The sequence below is a fragment of the Periophthalmus magnuspinnatus genome, chromosome 16 (assembly GCF_009829125.3).
Source record: "Periophthalmus magnuspinnatus isolate fPerMag1 chromosome 16, fPerMag1.2.pri, whole genome shotgun sequence".
NCBI lineage: Eukaryota > Metazoa > Chordata > Actinopteri > Gobiiformes > Gobiidae > Periophthalmus > Periophthalmus magnuspinnatus.
In genome coordinates this window covers 30,944,950-30,961,051 of record NC_047141.1, presented here as the reverse complement: position 1 = coordinate 30,961,051, position 16,102 = coordinate 30,944,950, and the positions used below count along the sequence as shown (strand labels likewise).

The 16,102-nt window shown below is 40.1% G+C and overlaps 1 protein-coding gene across 1 annotated transcript; it reads right to left on the bottom strand.

Moving 5' to 3' along the window:
- Positions 1-4,400: 4,400 nt before the first annotated feature.
- Positions 4,401-14,469, bottom strand: gapdh (glyceraldehyde-3-phosphate dehydrogenase). The gene is made up of 12 exons (XM_033980543.2): positions 14,373-14,469; positions 14,116-14,161; positions 11,600-11,699; positions 10,529-10,635; positions 9,864-9,954; positions 8,857-8,972; positions 8,400-8,481; positions 7,742-7,893; positions 7,585-7,663; positions 6,468-6,551; positions 5,957-6,054; positions 4,401-4,728 (listed from the first exon to the last, which is right to left on the bottom strand). The coding sequence occupies exons 2-12, from the start codon at positions 14,136-14,138 to the stop codon at positions 4,659-4,661; spliced, it is 1,002 nt and encodes a 333-aa protein (XP_033836434.1). The 5' UTR covers positions 14,139-14,161; positions 14,373-14,469; the 3' UTR covers positions 4,401-4,658.
- Between the last annotated feature and the right edge of the window lie 1,633 nt (positions 14,470-16,102).

The window sequence follows — 16,102 nt, the reverse complement described above, 5'->3', positions numbered from 1 at the left end:
GGGTGCAACGTGCAGAGAGCTGAGAGAGAGAGAGAGAGAGAGCACCCAAAACACAAGAGAGAAGAAGAATCAAACCGTTTCATCTGATTTTAAGTGTTTCCTTTAGGGCAAATCCAGTCACAGGCTCAGACGAGACAAGGAACTCAAGTCGTCCCAAAAGTCACAAGATTCAACACAACGGCAGCCATTTTTAGTCCACGTGTTTTGTCTCTTTTGTAAATAAAATGATAAATAAAAAGTCTTACCTTCCTCGGGGTCTGTGCCGTTTTCTCTGAGGAGAAACCTAAAGTGACGAGCTTTTAATCTTGTGTTCGAATCGTGTTGGAGCGTCTCTATGGCGATGATGGATGGTGTTCTTCAGATGGAGCGCTGATGGAGAGATAAAGAAGAGTGTATGTGTGGAAACGAGAGAGAGAGAGAGATCAGGAGGAGGGGTGGAGAGAGGAGAGAGGTCTGAGGGAGGGTGGAGAGAGAGGAGAGGGAGGGTGGAGAGAGAGGTCAGAGGGAGAGTGGAGAGAGAGGTCAGAGGGGGAGAGAGAGAGAGGTCAGAGGGAGAGAGAGGTCAGAGGGAGAGTGGAGAGAGAGGAGAGGCAGAGAGAGAGGTCAGAGGGAGAGTGGAGAGAGAGGAGAGAGGGGTCAGAGGGAGGGGTGGAGACAGAGGAGAGGCAGAGAGAGAGAGGTCAGAGGGAGGGTGGAGAGAGAGGTCAGAGGGAGGGGTGGAGAGAGAGGAGAGGCAGAGAGAGAGGTCAGAGGGAGGGGTGGAGAGAGAGGCAGAGAGAGAGAGAGAGAGGTTAGAGGGAGGGGTGGAGAGAGAGGCAGAGAGAGAGAGAGAGAGAGAGAGAGGTCGGAGGGAGGGGTGGAGAGAGAGGCAGAGAGAGAGAGAGGTTAGAGGGAGGGGTGGAGAGAGAGGAGAGGCAGAGAGAGAGAGAGAGAGGTTAGAGGGAGGGGTGGAGAGAGAGGAGAGGCAGAGAGAGAGAGACAGGTCAGACGGAGGGTGGAGAGAGAGGTCAGAGGGAGGGGTGGAGAGAGAGGAGAGGCAGAGAGAGAGAGAGGTCAGAGGGAGGGTGGAGAGAGAGGGAGAGAGAGGTCAGAGGGAGGGGTGGAGACAGAGTGAGAGAGAGATAGAGAGAGGTCAGAGGGAGGGGTGGAGACAGAGTGAGAGAGAGATAGAGAGAGGGTGGAGAGAGAGGAGAGGCAGAGAGAGAGGTCAGAAGGAGGGTGGAGAGACAGGAGAGGCAGAGAGAGAGGTCAGAGGGAGGGGTGGAGAGAGAGTGAGAGAGAGGTCAGACAGAGAGAGAGAGAGGTCAGAGGGAGAGAGGTCGGAGGGAGGGTGGAGACGGAGTGAGAGAGAGAGAAAGAGCGAGGTCAGGAGGAGGGTGGAGAGAGGAGAGGGAGAGAGAGGGAGGGAGAGAGAGGTGAGAGGGAGGGTGGAGAGAGAGAGAGGTCAGAAGATAAAACATACGATCTGGGACTTACCAGGACTTACTGTGGTAGTTAGTAGATACTTGACTGGTAGTTACAGTGGTAGTTACTATGGTAGTTACAGTGGTACTATTATATATTTTAAATGAACATGACAGTGATACATACTGGTAACTATCAATACTTTAACTGGTGTTTTAAAGTGAGACATTATGGTAGTTGCACTAGTAAGTACTGGTACTTTCTCTAGTACTTACTACTGTTTGTACTGGTAATTACTGGTACTTTCTGTGGTACTTAATGCTGTTTGTACTGGTAATTACTGTAGTAGTTACTAGTGAGACTGGACTGTATTTTAAAGTGAGACATTATGGTAGTTGCACTAGTAAGTACTGGTACTTTCTGTAGTACTTGCTGTTTGTACCAGTACTTAGTAGTTCCCAGTGAGACCGGACTGTATTTTCTTTCATTAACTGAAGGAAACCAACAGTTTTGTCCGTGTGTATTTTTGTTTTGCTCATGGCCAACACTTGAACTCAAAAATGTGTCAGGATGTTTCCACGAACACGGTAAAAAAAACAAAAACAAAAAAAACCACAACCCTCTTCCACATTTTTGAACAAGCCTGAAAAGTAAAAAGTACTTTTTATGATTTGGAGTACAAAGTCCATATTCCTTCTCTTAAATGTAGTGACGTAAAAGTAAAAACTATCCACTGTAAAATGTAGATACCTAAAAAAATGTACCCATCTTTACTACACGTACTTCATTTCCTTCCACCGCTGATTTTAACTCATTTTTTTGAAGGATGTAAAATACGTGTTGTACTTTTGTGCCAACAGCCGTGACACAGACGGATGAACAGCAGGAGATTTGCATTTATTAGAGCGTATATATTCAGCCAGTGACGCAGTTTTAGGTACAAGTTGTGGTGTTTGATCTACAGGTGAGTTATTGGTCTTGGAAGGGAACGACGTCGTAAAATTTAATTACTGGTGATATAATGTATGGAAGGAGAAAACCTGAATAAATAATGCGGAAATGCTGATATTTTCAAAAGGATAGAGAACAAAGCAGCAGCGTTTTAGCGACATCTGTGTCTCAAACAGTCAGAAAACAAAATAAACAACCTATTGAAGACTACCCTGTTATTTTTATATGTAGAACACTTCAGTTTGGGGTGTTTTTATATTTATTATGTCTCAAAATTTGCATTAACGTTAGAATTATGGCACAAACGTCTTATTTTCTAAACATAGAAGTGTCCTCTGCGGATGTACTCATTGTATCTGTGTAGTGTCCACTGTCTGAGCTTTAAATATTTGTGTATTTTAGCGTAACTCACAAGAAAACGTAAAGATGCAACTGAGCAGGACGTAGTGACGCTAACAGTGAGGTCGCCCCGTTGTGTCGCGCCCATTAGATAAAAATCAAAATCATCTGAAGAAGCGACGCAAGAGACACAAATGTTACTTTTTCCCACTAAGCAACAACATCTTTATGAGGACAATATCACATGATCTAAACCAGGGACGTCAAACTCATGTTCACCGAGGGCCACATCAGCAAAATGGCCGCCATCAAGGGCCAGATGTGACTGTGCGGCAGGATAAATGTCACTAAATGTAACCGAATGTCATGTAAAATAAATGTAATTCCTTTCTAACAGACTAACTTTTTCATACTTAGCTCCGTGTTTGGTGTCAAAATGTCGTAGATTGTACCGACTCCGCCTCAAAACACAAAAAACACACAGGTTTTTCTCCTCAAAGCACAAACTTGTATTCACCTTCACTCCTCCAAACTTCCTTCCACGCCGACAATTTTCCTCTTCATGAACATTTTGTGATTATTTGCAAATATTTCTCAGTTCCACTTGTTGGGAAAATCTCATTAGTTTCTTGTCAGTGCAAACATTAAAGCAGCACAGACTTATTTTAAAATGCATGACTGTCATTTTAAAATATCTTCTCGCGGGCCACATAAAATGACGTGGCGGGCTGCATTTTGCCCCCGGGCCTTGAGTTTGACACATGTGCTCTAGCGGTATCCAGAGGCGCCTCTCCGTGCACAGAAACTCTATGTCGACATTTTGACACCAAACACGGAGCTAAGTATGAAAAAGTTAATCTGCAAGAAAAACAACAAACTGTCCAATAATTAAAAGTCTGTAAAAGGACGAATTTGAAGCAGAGCTGAAGGTCTGTGAGGAGGTGTGTCCCGACCAGATACACACTTTTAAAAATGTCACTTTATCACAGAAACCGTTATTTAACAAGTTATAAAGTAATTACATTTATTTTACATGACATTCGGTTACATTTAGTGACATTTATCCTGCCGCACAGTCACATCTGGCCCTTGATGGCGGCCATTTTGCTGATGTGGCCCTCGATGAAAATTCGCCAGAGCAAAGGCACGTGAACAACACATTTAAAGCCATCATTGAAGAAGAGGGATACAAGTCTGAACAAGTTTTTAATATGAATGAACTTTGAGTTTAAACCAGAGAAATGTGAGAAAATATTAATGCCTGTGTGAGAAAAGTGTATAAAGTGTGTGGTGAGGGGTTTTACAGACAAAAACAGAATAATTGTAAAAAATAAAGCTGATACTTTGCGGACTATTTTTAGAACATAACCTCCGCGATAAATGAGCATTTGAAAACTACAAAAAGTATGATTTTAAAAAGAGTTACTCATGTAGGCTAAATGTAGCAAGTATTACCATTTTAGGGCCAAAGTATCGCGTTGAACTTAAGTAAACAGTTTAGCAGCTGCTGTTTTAAGGCACATTTAAAGTTTATCATTAGCAAGAAACATTTTATGGGAAAGGCACTGAAGTTCTGTTAAACTTAAAATATGAAATGCAAATCTTAGCCAGATCAGATCTACGATTATTTCAACACATTAAAGAAAGTGTTGGCCTTGATAAACTGGAGATTCTTAAATAAAAAAAAAAACAAAAGTCAGTCAAAGTTTCTCACAAACAGAGGACTTTATTCCACCACTGGCAGAAGACTCACTCCTACACCATCGTAAACAAGAACAGAACAGGAAATTCAACTTCGATAATAAAAAAAAAATCTAAATTGGTCACCATTTTGAATCTTTGAGTGGGACCGATGCTCAGGCTTGAACGTGGGGGGGTCAGCAGTCGTCATGGTAACTACAGTTTCCAAGTATTTGAATGTGGAGAGACGGCGGGTCAGGCGAACGGGGTGGGGGGGGAGGGGCTTACTCCTTGGTCGCCATGTGGGCCATCAGGTCACAGACGCGGTGGCTGTAGCCGAACTCGTTGTCGTACCTGTCAAGATGGAGAGAATGGAAATAATCGCACGGTGAGAGACGGTTGTCCAAAATAGAGCTGTGCAATTAATCACATTTGAACTGAACTAAGACCCAATAGTTTTGAATCGTATGTTTTTTTTTTTATGGAAGGGTCTTTAGCCAGTCCCTTTGTCAGCGAATTTGTTTGGGTTTCCATATTTCTTGAGGACATTACATAGACTTCCATTCATTTACTGGACTCTGAGTGGTTCTTTAAGGTCACATTTTTATAAAACGCTTTACATTAAGGTTAAAACCACTCATTCATAACCCATTTCACCCCCATTGTCTGCACGCGCTGGTGTAAGTGTCTCGCCCAAGGAATCGCACCAGCAACCTATGCGTGAGTGGATATGACGTTTTTCCCAATGGGCTCAAATCCCTCGTCATAAACACGACCAACTGAGCTACTCTCGCCCTAACCATAGTTGCATCTCTTTCCAAGTTTAAACCTCAAACTTACTAACCCAAATCTTTATTATTGCTGGTTTAAAATGAAATGTTTAAGCGAGTTTGGGGTTTAAACCTGTAACAAAAATAAATAAATAAAAATAAGGCATGGGACCTGATTTTTGTCCCCATAACAGAAGCAGTGATGCCCTACGATCTAAATTTTATCACAATTTATGTACATTTGGCATCTTTATATTTGCATGGAGGTAAATAAAGTCACCTAGAATAAATCCACAGCTCAATTCTGACCAGTAGAAAGAATCACAGGGGTCAAATCACAATCCCGTTCTGTTAATCGCCATTTTGACCTGACCTAATCCTTCCCTTTCTCGGCAAATATTAAGATTTAAGTTCTCCGCACAGTCGACTCCTCTACTTTTGCTTTTAATGTTTGATTTTATGCTGTAAATTTTGTGATATTTTATTCTTGTATGTGTTGTGAAGTGACTTTGAGTGTCTTGAAAAGCACTAAATAAATAAAATGTAGTATTATTATTATTACATCAGGGGTGTCAAACTCAATTTCACTGAGGGCCAATTTGCATAGATGTAAAAAAAAATATGACTAACTGCCGATCTACTGATAAACTGACATTTTAAGACGGTCATACATTTTAATTTACCTCGTCGTGGCCACATAAAATGACATGAAGGGCCAGATTTTGCTCCTGGGCCTCGAGTTTGACACGTGCGCTCTACATCACAGTCTCAGTGTTTTTCCAGTCCCCGTGTATTACTCAAAAGAGACGTACCATGACACCAGCTTGACAAAGTTGTCATTCAGGGCGATGCCAGCACCAGCATCAAAGATGGAGGAGTGAGTGTCACCGTTGAAGTCTGTGGACACAACCTGGAAAAGACAAAAGGGACGATCACAGTCAGCAGTTCTTCTGTTAAAATGCACTGCGAGAATGAGTTTTGATTCAGTTAAAATGCATGGAATTATTTTGGTAGCATGAGCTGGTTTTGATTTTAGCTGTTTATAATTTCAAAATGGCCTTTTCTTAAATAGATAGAACGTGTAGAAAGCAAGAAAAGGCGTTTGAGTCCCAGAACATTCAATCAAGGCACAATTTTACTACATGGACTAATTTTTATTTTAATGAGATTTGTTTTAAACCAGTCAAAAAACTAATAAACCTAGACCTACAAACTACAAACTAAATCCAAAACTAGTCAAAACTGCTCAAAAGTAATTGTAATTTTGATTAAAGTGAATATTTTTACAGCTTCAACTGAAATGTTCAAGGTAAACGTCCAAACCTGGTCTTCTGTGTATCCCAGCACGCCCTTCAGAGGACCGTTGGCAGCGTCCTTCACCACCTTCTTGATGTCCTCATACTTGGCCTGTCCAAATAAATAATCCAGGTTATTTTTTTAATTTTTTTTTAGAGAAATGGGTTTAAATTTCCATCAACATTCTCTGCATCTTTTTAATAATTGTTGTGTGCATTTTATGGTTTATAAATGTCATCTTTTGGTAGCATTTCTTGTCTTTGGTACTGTATTTTGAACTTAAATTAATCATTGGGTGTCATGAAAAGGCACAGTACAGATCCAAAGAGCTTCACTGTGCATTATTCATTCACTCCACTGAGACAGACTGACTAAGAGGCTTCCAATCTGCACCATCAGCTCCTCCAACCACCACCACCAGTGCACAGTCACACTCACTTTATACTAAGGCGATATGGGTGAAGTGTCTCGCCTAAGGACACAACAGTTTTTGGCAGTGGAGTCCCTAAGAATCGCAGCGGTCTCCCATTCAAGTTCTAACTAGGCCCAGCCCTTATTTTATCAGTTTCTCCGGGTAAAATCAATCAAACTTTATTTCTAAAGCACCTTCCAACAACCAAAGCTGACCAAAGTGCTGTACAACATTAAAAACACGATTAAAAACAATAATCATACAAATCAAGAGAGAACAGAGAGTGTCACAGAGCCACTAAGTGTTAAAAGCCATTCTAAATAAATAAGTTTTAAGTTTGGCTTGGAACAGAGGCAGGTCAGAGATGGAACGTAACTCAATGGGCAAAGAGTTCCAGAGTTTTGGACCGGCCACTGCAAAAGAACGATCGCCCCACTGTTTGCACCGGGACAGGGGGACCTCAAAATCTCACACAGATAAGAAGGTGCAAGGCCATTTAGTGCATTAAAAACAAACACCACAATTTTAAAATGAATTCTGAACTGGACAGGGAGCCAGTGCAAAGAGGACAGGACAGGACAGGGGTGATGTGGTCATGTTTAAGTTTGGTAAAAGTTTGTGCACCACTTAATTCTGTTTATAAAAGTGCTAAATGAAGTAAACAGAGGCAGAATATTGTAGAACACTGTACAATCCCTTTCACTAATGAGCCTTTCACTAATGAGCACTCACGGGCTTCTCCAGGCGCACAGTCAGGTCGACCACAGAGACGTTGGGGGTGGGGACACGGAAGGCCATGCCGGTCAGTTTTCTATGGACAAAACACATTATTACAGTCATTATCTTCAGCTTTAATAATTGCGTACAGTGCGTTTTTTTTATTCCTAACCCGTTGAGCTCGGGGATGACTTTGCCCACAGCCTTGGCCGCTCCGGTGGAGGCGGGGATGATGTTCTGGCTGGCTCCACGTCCGTCTCTCCACAGTTTTCCAGAAGGACCATCCACGGTCTTCTGAGTGGCTGTGATGGCGTGGACCGTGCTCTGTGGGAGAAGTAAAACTCTGCATTTACATCCTCTAGGAAAAAAGTTAAGGATACATTTTATCACAGTCTAGAAAATGAACCATCCAGCGTTGGGTCAAAATAAATCAAATAGATCAAATCAGAGCAAATCTTAATTCAACTTTGAAGGCGGCACGTCACCTCCACGTTTCCACAGAAATATAAAGATAAAGCCATACGTCCGAACATACGGCACGCAGATAGATGTTTTATGCCGTACTGTGGAAGATTATTATAGCCAGGAACAATATTTCCATGGAAACAAGCAAAGAAAAAAAACAACCTTTGTATAAATGCAAGTACGCCCACTCACTGATGAATGTTTTCCTACATTTCTTTTTTTAATGTATATTTTTGTGCTTTAATATTTAGATTATTCACTGATTGCTGACTTTAATATTTTGTTTACTGACTTGTAAATAAATCCAAATGACATGTGGATCATTTTGTTCCAAGTTGAGTGAATGACAAAGTTTAAATTCTCACCATCAGACCCTCAACGATGCCGAAGTTGTCGTGGATGACTTTGGCGAGAGGAGCCAGGCAGTTTGTGGTACAGGACGCGTTGCTAGAAGAAAATACAGAACTTATTATAAATTTGCATTACAAGGGGCTGTGCTGACGTGAAACTGCATTTTTAGCCAAAGAGGTCAGTATATTACACTTAAAAAACACATTTATTATCCATTTATACCATCCCAAGGGTAGAATATTTAGTTTTGAACTGTTAATTGCTATGGTAACGGTGCAAACATTTTGAAACTCATTATTATCCAATCTGATAAAAACGTACAAGTCAAAATTTCAAATCATTCCATCCATTTTTTATTTATTTATTTAATGCAAGACATGCACAGTGACCCTACATATGTCTTAGTACCACTGGTCACTGTTGTATACGTTTATCGATTTCTGATGGACCTCGTGAAAACTTTGTTCTCACCTGACGACCTGCAGGGACTTGTCGTACTTCTCGTGGTTGACGCCCATCACAAACATGGGTGCGTCAGCGCTGGGGGCAGAGATGATCACCCTCTTGGCACCGCCCTTCAGATGAGCCTAACGTCAGAGAGAAAAACATTTAAAAACACTGCTGGACGGGATTATTCTTATTTTAATTATTTAACTTTTTATTACTATTATTATAATTATTACTACATTGTATGGGTTTTTATATGTTTATTTTGTATTTAATTTGTCATTATTATTATTATTATTAATTTTATTAACTAATTCATCGTTTTTTGTATTTATTTTATTATTATTATTTATTTATTTTGTCTATATGCCCATCGGAGTGGTGGGTGGGAAAAAGGTAATCAGATTCTAATTTGTATATTTGCACCTGAGACTGATACTTTAATAAAAATTTGATCACAAAAAAAACCAAAACACTGCTATAGATGTTATATAGACAAAAACGGCAAATTCCCCCGTAGTCCTGACCCGTCCTCCAGCTCCATTTTAAACCTTAGTCACTGCAGAATTTTATGTCTAACTGTCAGACTGCAGACTGCACATTTGTTGACCTGGTTGACGGTTAATATTTTCTATTTCTACTCTATTTACTAAACCTATCCACATGGAACAAAAACAAAGCAAAAGCACAAAGTTCAACGTCATCTCTGTCAGTATAAATCAACAAAAGTGAAATCATTTTATCACAACAGCTTCAGAAATCTGCTCCATCAACCCCAAAGATGTGAAAGTTGTCAGTTTAAGAATAATATGGCAGGTTTGTGGACCATGTTTTTGTAGCTTGAAGTTCTTTAAATTATACAGTTCAATATTTTTGGTCATAGGTTTCGACAATTCTCCCTAAAGCTGAATCTGCCACGTGGAGCTAATCAAAACGAGACCAACGTTCTGAATTCTCAAGTCATTTCTATGTAGATCTATTTTAACGGTGCATTGTGAGGATTGTGCAGTGCATTGTGGGTCTTCACGTACAGAGGCCTTCTCGATGGTGGTGAACACTCCGGTGGACTCCACCACGTACTCGGCTCCGGCCTCGCCCCACTTGATGTTGGCGGGGTCCCTCCTGCAAAAACACACAACTCATTTTAATAAAACATGTTAAAGGTGGATGGAAATTAGCTTTGACAAGTATTTTATTTTAGCCAACTGTCTTCAAAAAGGCCACGAGTAAATAAGAATATGAATCAGAGTCGCTTTAACTCATTTACATTTTAATCAAAGACATTTTAACCAATCTAGATATTCACTTTTGCAGCAAATGGTCATAAAACATTTAAACCAATACTGTACATTTGAAGCTGCACTGGTCGAGGGAATGCTACCTGCTCGTCTTTTTGGAGGTTATAGCGTTGCCTGGAATGTTCCAAGTACGGCATTAAACATATCCATCCACAAAAAACGTGGAGCAGCTGCAGACCAAACTGACCGAGGGGGAGTATGCGTTTCAAAAGGGAGCAAAAGACAATACTTTTCCATAAGGATGCAGTATTTTAAAGCACTTTTGCACCCAGTAGACTTGGGCCTGAGGTGGAGAGGTGATAAAGTAATATGATACACTTCCTAGATGAGTGTAAAGCCATACTGAGGAACATCCCAGGTAAAGACAACAAAGCACAACAGGAAAACACTGGACTTACTCGTGGAAGACTGAGATTTTCTGTCCATCGATGACCAGCTTGTCGCCCTCAATCTTGACCTCACCCTTGAAGCGGCTGTGGGTGGAGTCGTACTTGAACATGTAGACCTGGAAATCAAACAAATGTGATAGATGTGATATATCCGCTTAAATCAAGTACCGTTTTTTTTGTGAACAATAGCGCCTGGCAAACTCACTGTTCGCTCCATTACTTCTTGTCAAATTGTATCCCTGAGTTTTGCAAAGCCACACTAAAATACATGAATATTTAAACATCAGGCAGTGGACGGGGAGCTGTGGGTGGATGTCACTGACAACATGTTAAAAACTACACAAATAAAACAAATACTTCACCGGAGGATGCTTTTGTGTTTAGAAAGAGGTTTGCGTCTCAATGCTAATGCAAATTTTGAGGCATAATAAATATTAAAATCATCACATAATGGAGTATTCTACATTTAAAAAGCAATCGGGTCATCTTTATTTGAATTTTATTAGGTTGTTTATCTTAAAGCTTATGCCAATTTATTGTGAGCGTAAAATATGAGACGGTGATCTAGCTAGAATGATGCAGAACACAGAGCCAATTTACTTTTATGAGCTTTTAACCATGTTAGAACAGCACTGCTACATCATCAGCTCACTCAGAGTTGCATTTCAATGGATGAATGGATGTTAGAGTAATGTTTGAGTCCTGTATTGTCCTGTATTTGAGGCTCGAGTGCTCAGAAAGATCCAGTTTTCACCTACACCCCATCTCCGCCCACTGCTCTGTACTTGAGATTATTGATATATATCAGGTCATACACACGGGTTTTTAAAATACTCTGGTTGCTACAGTGAAAAGTTCTGCAGTTTTGAACACAAAGTCAATGGACCCAGTTATATTAATCCATTTCAAATCTAGCAACAATATCAACAGATTAACAATGAACAAAATGCAAAATCATGGTGTTATAGTTTAATACTAAATATCTAAAAAGCACAATATGTCTACTTTAATTCAATTCAAGATTTATTTTTGAGTACAAACTATATTCTCTCAAAGTATCCCAGTCATCGTTGAACTCACCATGTACTCCAGGTCGATGAAGGGGTCATTAATGGCCACGATCTCGACCTTCTTGGAGTGGAAGGCTGCGCGGGTCACCAGACGACCGATGCGGCCAAATCTGAAAACAATGAGACAAGTGCTGTTACACAAGAGCGCCACTAGAGAGAGCCATTTAAACACATTTCTCTATTCTCATATGACTTGTTATATCTGAAGCCAAGAGTTATAAATAAATTACATTCAGGACTCCCTGTTCACTGGAGCTATTCCAGAAGTTAAAAGCCAGTGACAGTTACATAATAAGAGAATTTTAACAGTTTGCAAAATTTCAGTACAATTGTGTCACATATAAACTATGAAGTTATGTTTAAATTACTGTCTGTACCAACTGAGTTAATATCTAACTCACTACGGTACATGGTTTACAATTCAAGGGTGCACCATTTGGGTAAAAACATATGAAATGGTAGATTAAATACTAGGATTCTGTTCAAAGTCCACAGGTCAAACTCAACCAGGAGCAATAACATTTAAGAGAACACAGATATGAACTGCTAAACTAATATAAGAAACAGTTTGTAGAGGTCTAAACTACAGGGTTAACAGGTGTTGTACAGATTAAGACTTGATATTTTGTGGTTTGCAATTATTTCTGTACATTTTTTTCCTATGCTGACTTTTATTACAAAAAAGGTTCCTTGTTGTTAGGTGCAGTGCATGAACTTTAACTGGCTGAAACAGCATTTTGACCTGAATGCTAGTACACTAGTAGCCCAAATTAAAATCTGAGTATTTGGCAAGCACATTTTTGTTTTTGTTTTTTTTATTCTCAAACCTTGGTTATATGCACACTGTGGTCCAAAGAAAGAAATTGTCAGATTAAAGCCATTTATTTACATATAATCTGAAATATTCATTCCCAGTTTGCAACTTTTTTACATTACATTTATCTCTTTAAGAAGCACAGCAAATATTGAGTCATCAGTTTAGGTTTTAATCTAACTTTGTACATTGATAGCGACACAGAGGTTTCTAGATTTGCACCTATAAGGGAATAGTTGAATGCCTGGTTACAGTCAGATGGCCAGTTCCAAATTTGCACCCATGACCTTCACTGGCATTGTTTGGCTTATGTGCTACTTAAAGGGCAGCATTTTTTCTTTTCTGTAACAGGATCCCTGCTGCAGAGAACAGCTAAAGGCCAAAGTTCAGGGGGAGGACCCATAGGGGGCGTTGCATTCTGGACATTCAGCTAGTGTCCCGGTCGACCTGTGGGCTAAAGTCGAATCTAACCTGTGTTGTGAAGAAGTGTTTGAAGATGACGCCATAGACAAGGTTACTTTTTAACCTGGAGTTCCTCTATTGCAACTTCTGGATTACAGAGAGAGTTGCCGATCAATTCAGTAATAAAGACCCTCTGCAACTCTGAGAACATAAACCAACCCATTTAGACCTGCTGTTAAAGTCAAATTATTAGATGTCTTAGTATTAGCTTTGCTTTACTTCTTTTAAAATAATTTTCTCTAGGGCAGCACCTTTGAGTTGGGCTTGTCTTGAAAAACATTGCATAACTGTATTATTATTAACAGAGGGACAGACAGTGTGGACTTGGGCTGCGCTAGATGTAAACAGCAAGTTCCATAATTGCAAAAAATGAAATATATTGGTTATGCATTTGATTTTTACATTTTAATTTTGAAAATATCTTTCAAATCTGTCATATTTTTGCATTGTTTTTTTTAGTTTTTTTTAGCTAAGATATACATTTTATTTTTTAGTTTAAATAAATTGAACTTAATCAAAATCCAGTATATACGGAAACCTCTAATTGTTATTTTAATATAAAATGTATTGAATATTTCTTTGGTTTAGTCAAGTTTAGTAAAGTTTTTGTTTGTTGTTGTTTTTTGACAAATTAAGATATACATTGTCATTTCTCAAGACAAGGCTAATTTAAATTTTTGGTGTAAATTAATTTAACTTAATCAAAATGCAGTAGTTATAGAAATGTCAAATTGTTATTTTAATTAGGATTTAGAAATTAATTAATTAAATGTTTTGAATATTGTCTTTTTCAATTAAAAATCGAGCTGCCATTTTGTGTACGTGCCCTGCGCCCTCCTCCTCCACCGCGCGCATTGTTAACGGTTCAAAAGGTCAAAGTTCAAAATTCAAAATGCGTCTGTAAACATGTTTGCGCCAAAAAAAAGACATTTATCGACAGTTTAAGGTTAAAATAAAAATTAAATACAATAAAAAAAATTTGAATTAAAATTAGAAAAAAAAATTTTTAATTCCTCCTGTTTCATTTTAGAGGCTCAAATTGTCTTCGATGTTTTTCAGTCATAACCTTTCATTCAAAAACACTGCACGACTGCATTTTGATAAATTAATTTGTAAATCGTTTTGAACAGTTTTCTTATGAATCTGCTGACTCCTCGCAGACTAACTAAAGCTTAATGTGAGTATTTATAGGCTAATGCAAGTGTTGTTAGCAGTGGTGTCTAAAGTTACACGTTTGGACAGAGTCTTACCCATTGATGCCAACTTTCACCATTTTGCCTGAGTGGGTCTAGTCCTCTGAAAGCACGAGACAAGACAAAAGTCACTCACTGAGTTTATAAAGCTAATATGCAATTTACAAACGAATCACAGCTCAACTTTGCCTCTAAATCAACGCAAATATGCAAAATAAGCAGGTAAAAAAGTCGCTCAACAGTATTATGCATGCAGTTTGCGTCTGTGAGTTGCACAAAACGCGCAGTTAAGCCGTGCACGGTGCAGTTTTTACCGTTTGTGAGGTGGTCTGTCTTGTGGGTCCGGGTGAGTGGGGGAGAACGGAGTTTAGCGGTGACTTTTTATGTTTGACCCCAGCGTAAGGCCACGCCCCCGGGCCACACCCCCGGGCTACGTGCTACGTCCTGCCACGCCCCCTTTGAATGTCAAGGTCGACACTGCACACAGGCTCATGGGCACTCAGGGTATTTACAAAGAAATCTGTGGCAAAACATTATGGAAGAGCTCGTGGCATGGTCCAGCTGTTTAAGTTACGTGTGAAAAGTTTGTTTTGAAGAGTTTGTGCAGCTAATAATTCATATTTAGACAGATCTGAGGTGTTTAATGAACTTAATTGAAAAATGAGAGATATTATGACCTTTGTAAATAGTCAGGGGGAGAAGGAGAGACAGAGGGAGGGGTTAAAATAGAGGGAGGTAAAGAGGAGGGGGCTTGAAGATAGGGGAGGGTGGAGAGGAAGAGGGAAACAGAGGAGAGGTGAAGTGAGAGATGAAAAGAATGAGAAATAGAGAGGAGGGGGCTGGAGTAAGTGGCAATAGAGTGGCTGAATGGAAAGCGCAAGAAGGTTCCGGGTTCGACTCCCTCGTAGTCTGGGGCTTTAGGGGTTTGCGGGTCCTCGTCCTGTGTGGATGGGATTTCCTCGGGCGCTCCAGCTTCACCCCTCCACCCAAAACATCGATAAAATACAATAGAATAGGTTAAATCCTCCAGATATTTTGACAGGTTGCCCCAGTGGCGTTGAAGAATGGGTCAAATGCAAAGGACAATAAAGTGAATCTTAAACTTAAGCTGGAAAGAGATAGACAGAACAATGTACAAACTGCAAGAAAAAAAAGAATTAGAGAGGGAGGAATAGACATAGTGATGGGTGTAGAGGGAGAGAGGAGGTGGAGGGGGGAGGGCTGGTGAAAGATGGAGAGGGTGAGGAGGGTGAGGAAGGTGAGGAGGGATGAGGGGAGCCAGTGTTGGATCAAATCTCTGCCTCAGTCTTTGACATTTACTGTCCAAAGACCATGACCCTGAGTCCAGCTTCAGTGCAGCTCCTCTGGTCTGGACTCAGGCTCCCACCACCTGTTACGTCACCGCAGTGAACTTTGAGTCTGAGTCTGTGTGAGTGAAACAAGGTTATACGGACGATAATATGTACAATCACATTAAACCAGGCGACTTAAATATGACTTGGAGTAAAACTGTTCTCACCAAGGACAGCACAAGAAACAGTTTGGCATTTTGAGTATTACCAGATCCAAACCAGGTCTAAAACAGGACTATCAAAGGTCTAATTTAGGGCGAGGTCAAGAACAGGGTCAGCAACAATCTGGAGCCGCGTGCAGCTCTTTTATCCTCACACTGTGGCTCCATGTGACTTGGGAAAATAAATTAAGTTTTTAATTGAAGTGTATTTTATGTGTGTTAGTTGTTTTTTTAAATTGTAGTTTAAATTGGAAAATTATTGTGATCTTGAAATGATATTTTATTATTTTTCATTGCTCAAAATAAGCGCCACACCGATATACTCACCAAATCGCCGCATATTCATCAAGAAATCTGCATTTGGAGTCCTGTTGATGTTCAGATCCACAGACGTCTGTGAGCAGCTTTTCTCCACCATGAACTATGTTAAAAACAAACATCAGGCCTCACAGACACAGATCACAGTAAAGATGAAAATGACTTCAGCCCCGACAAACTCTGTGCAGAGGGTCAGGAGCAGACGTCTCTGTC

What these genes read in the sequence shown, in the direction of transcription:
- gapdh (XM_033980543.2), bottom strand. Translation starts at nt 14,138, where the DNA reads ATGGTGAAAGTTGGCATCAATGG. An exon ending in AAAATCTCAGTCTTCCACGA is followed by an intron (nt 9,955 to 10,528) that starts GTAAGTCCAGTG and finishes GTGTTTTTGCAG; the next exon opens with GAGGGACCCCGCCAACATCA. An exon ending in CTGTGCGCCTGGAGAAGCCC is followed by an intron (nt 6,552 to 7,584) that starts GTGAGTGCTCAT and finishes TTATTTGGACAG; the next exon opens with GCCAAGTATGAGGACATCAA.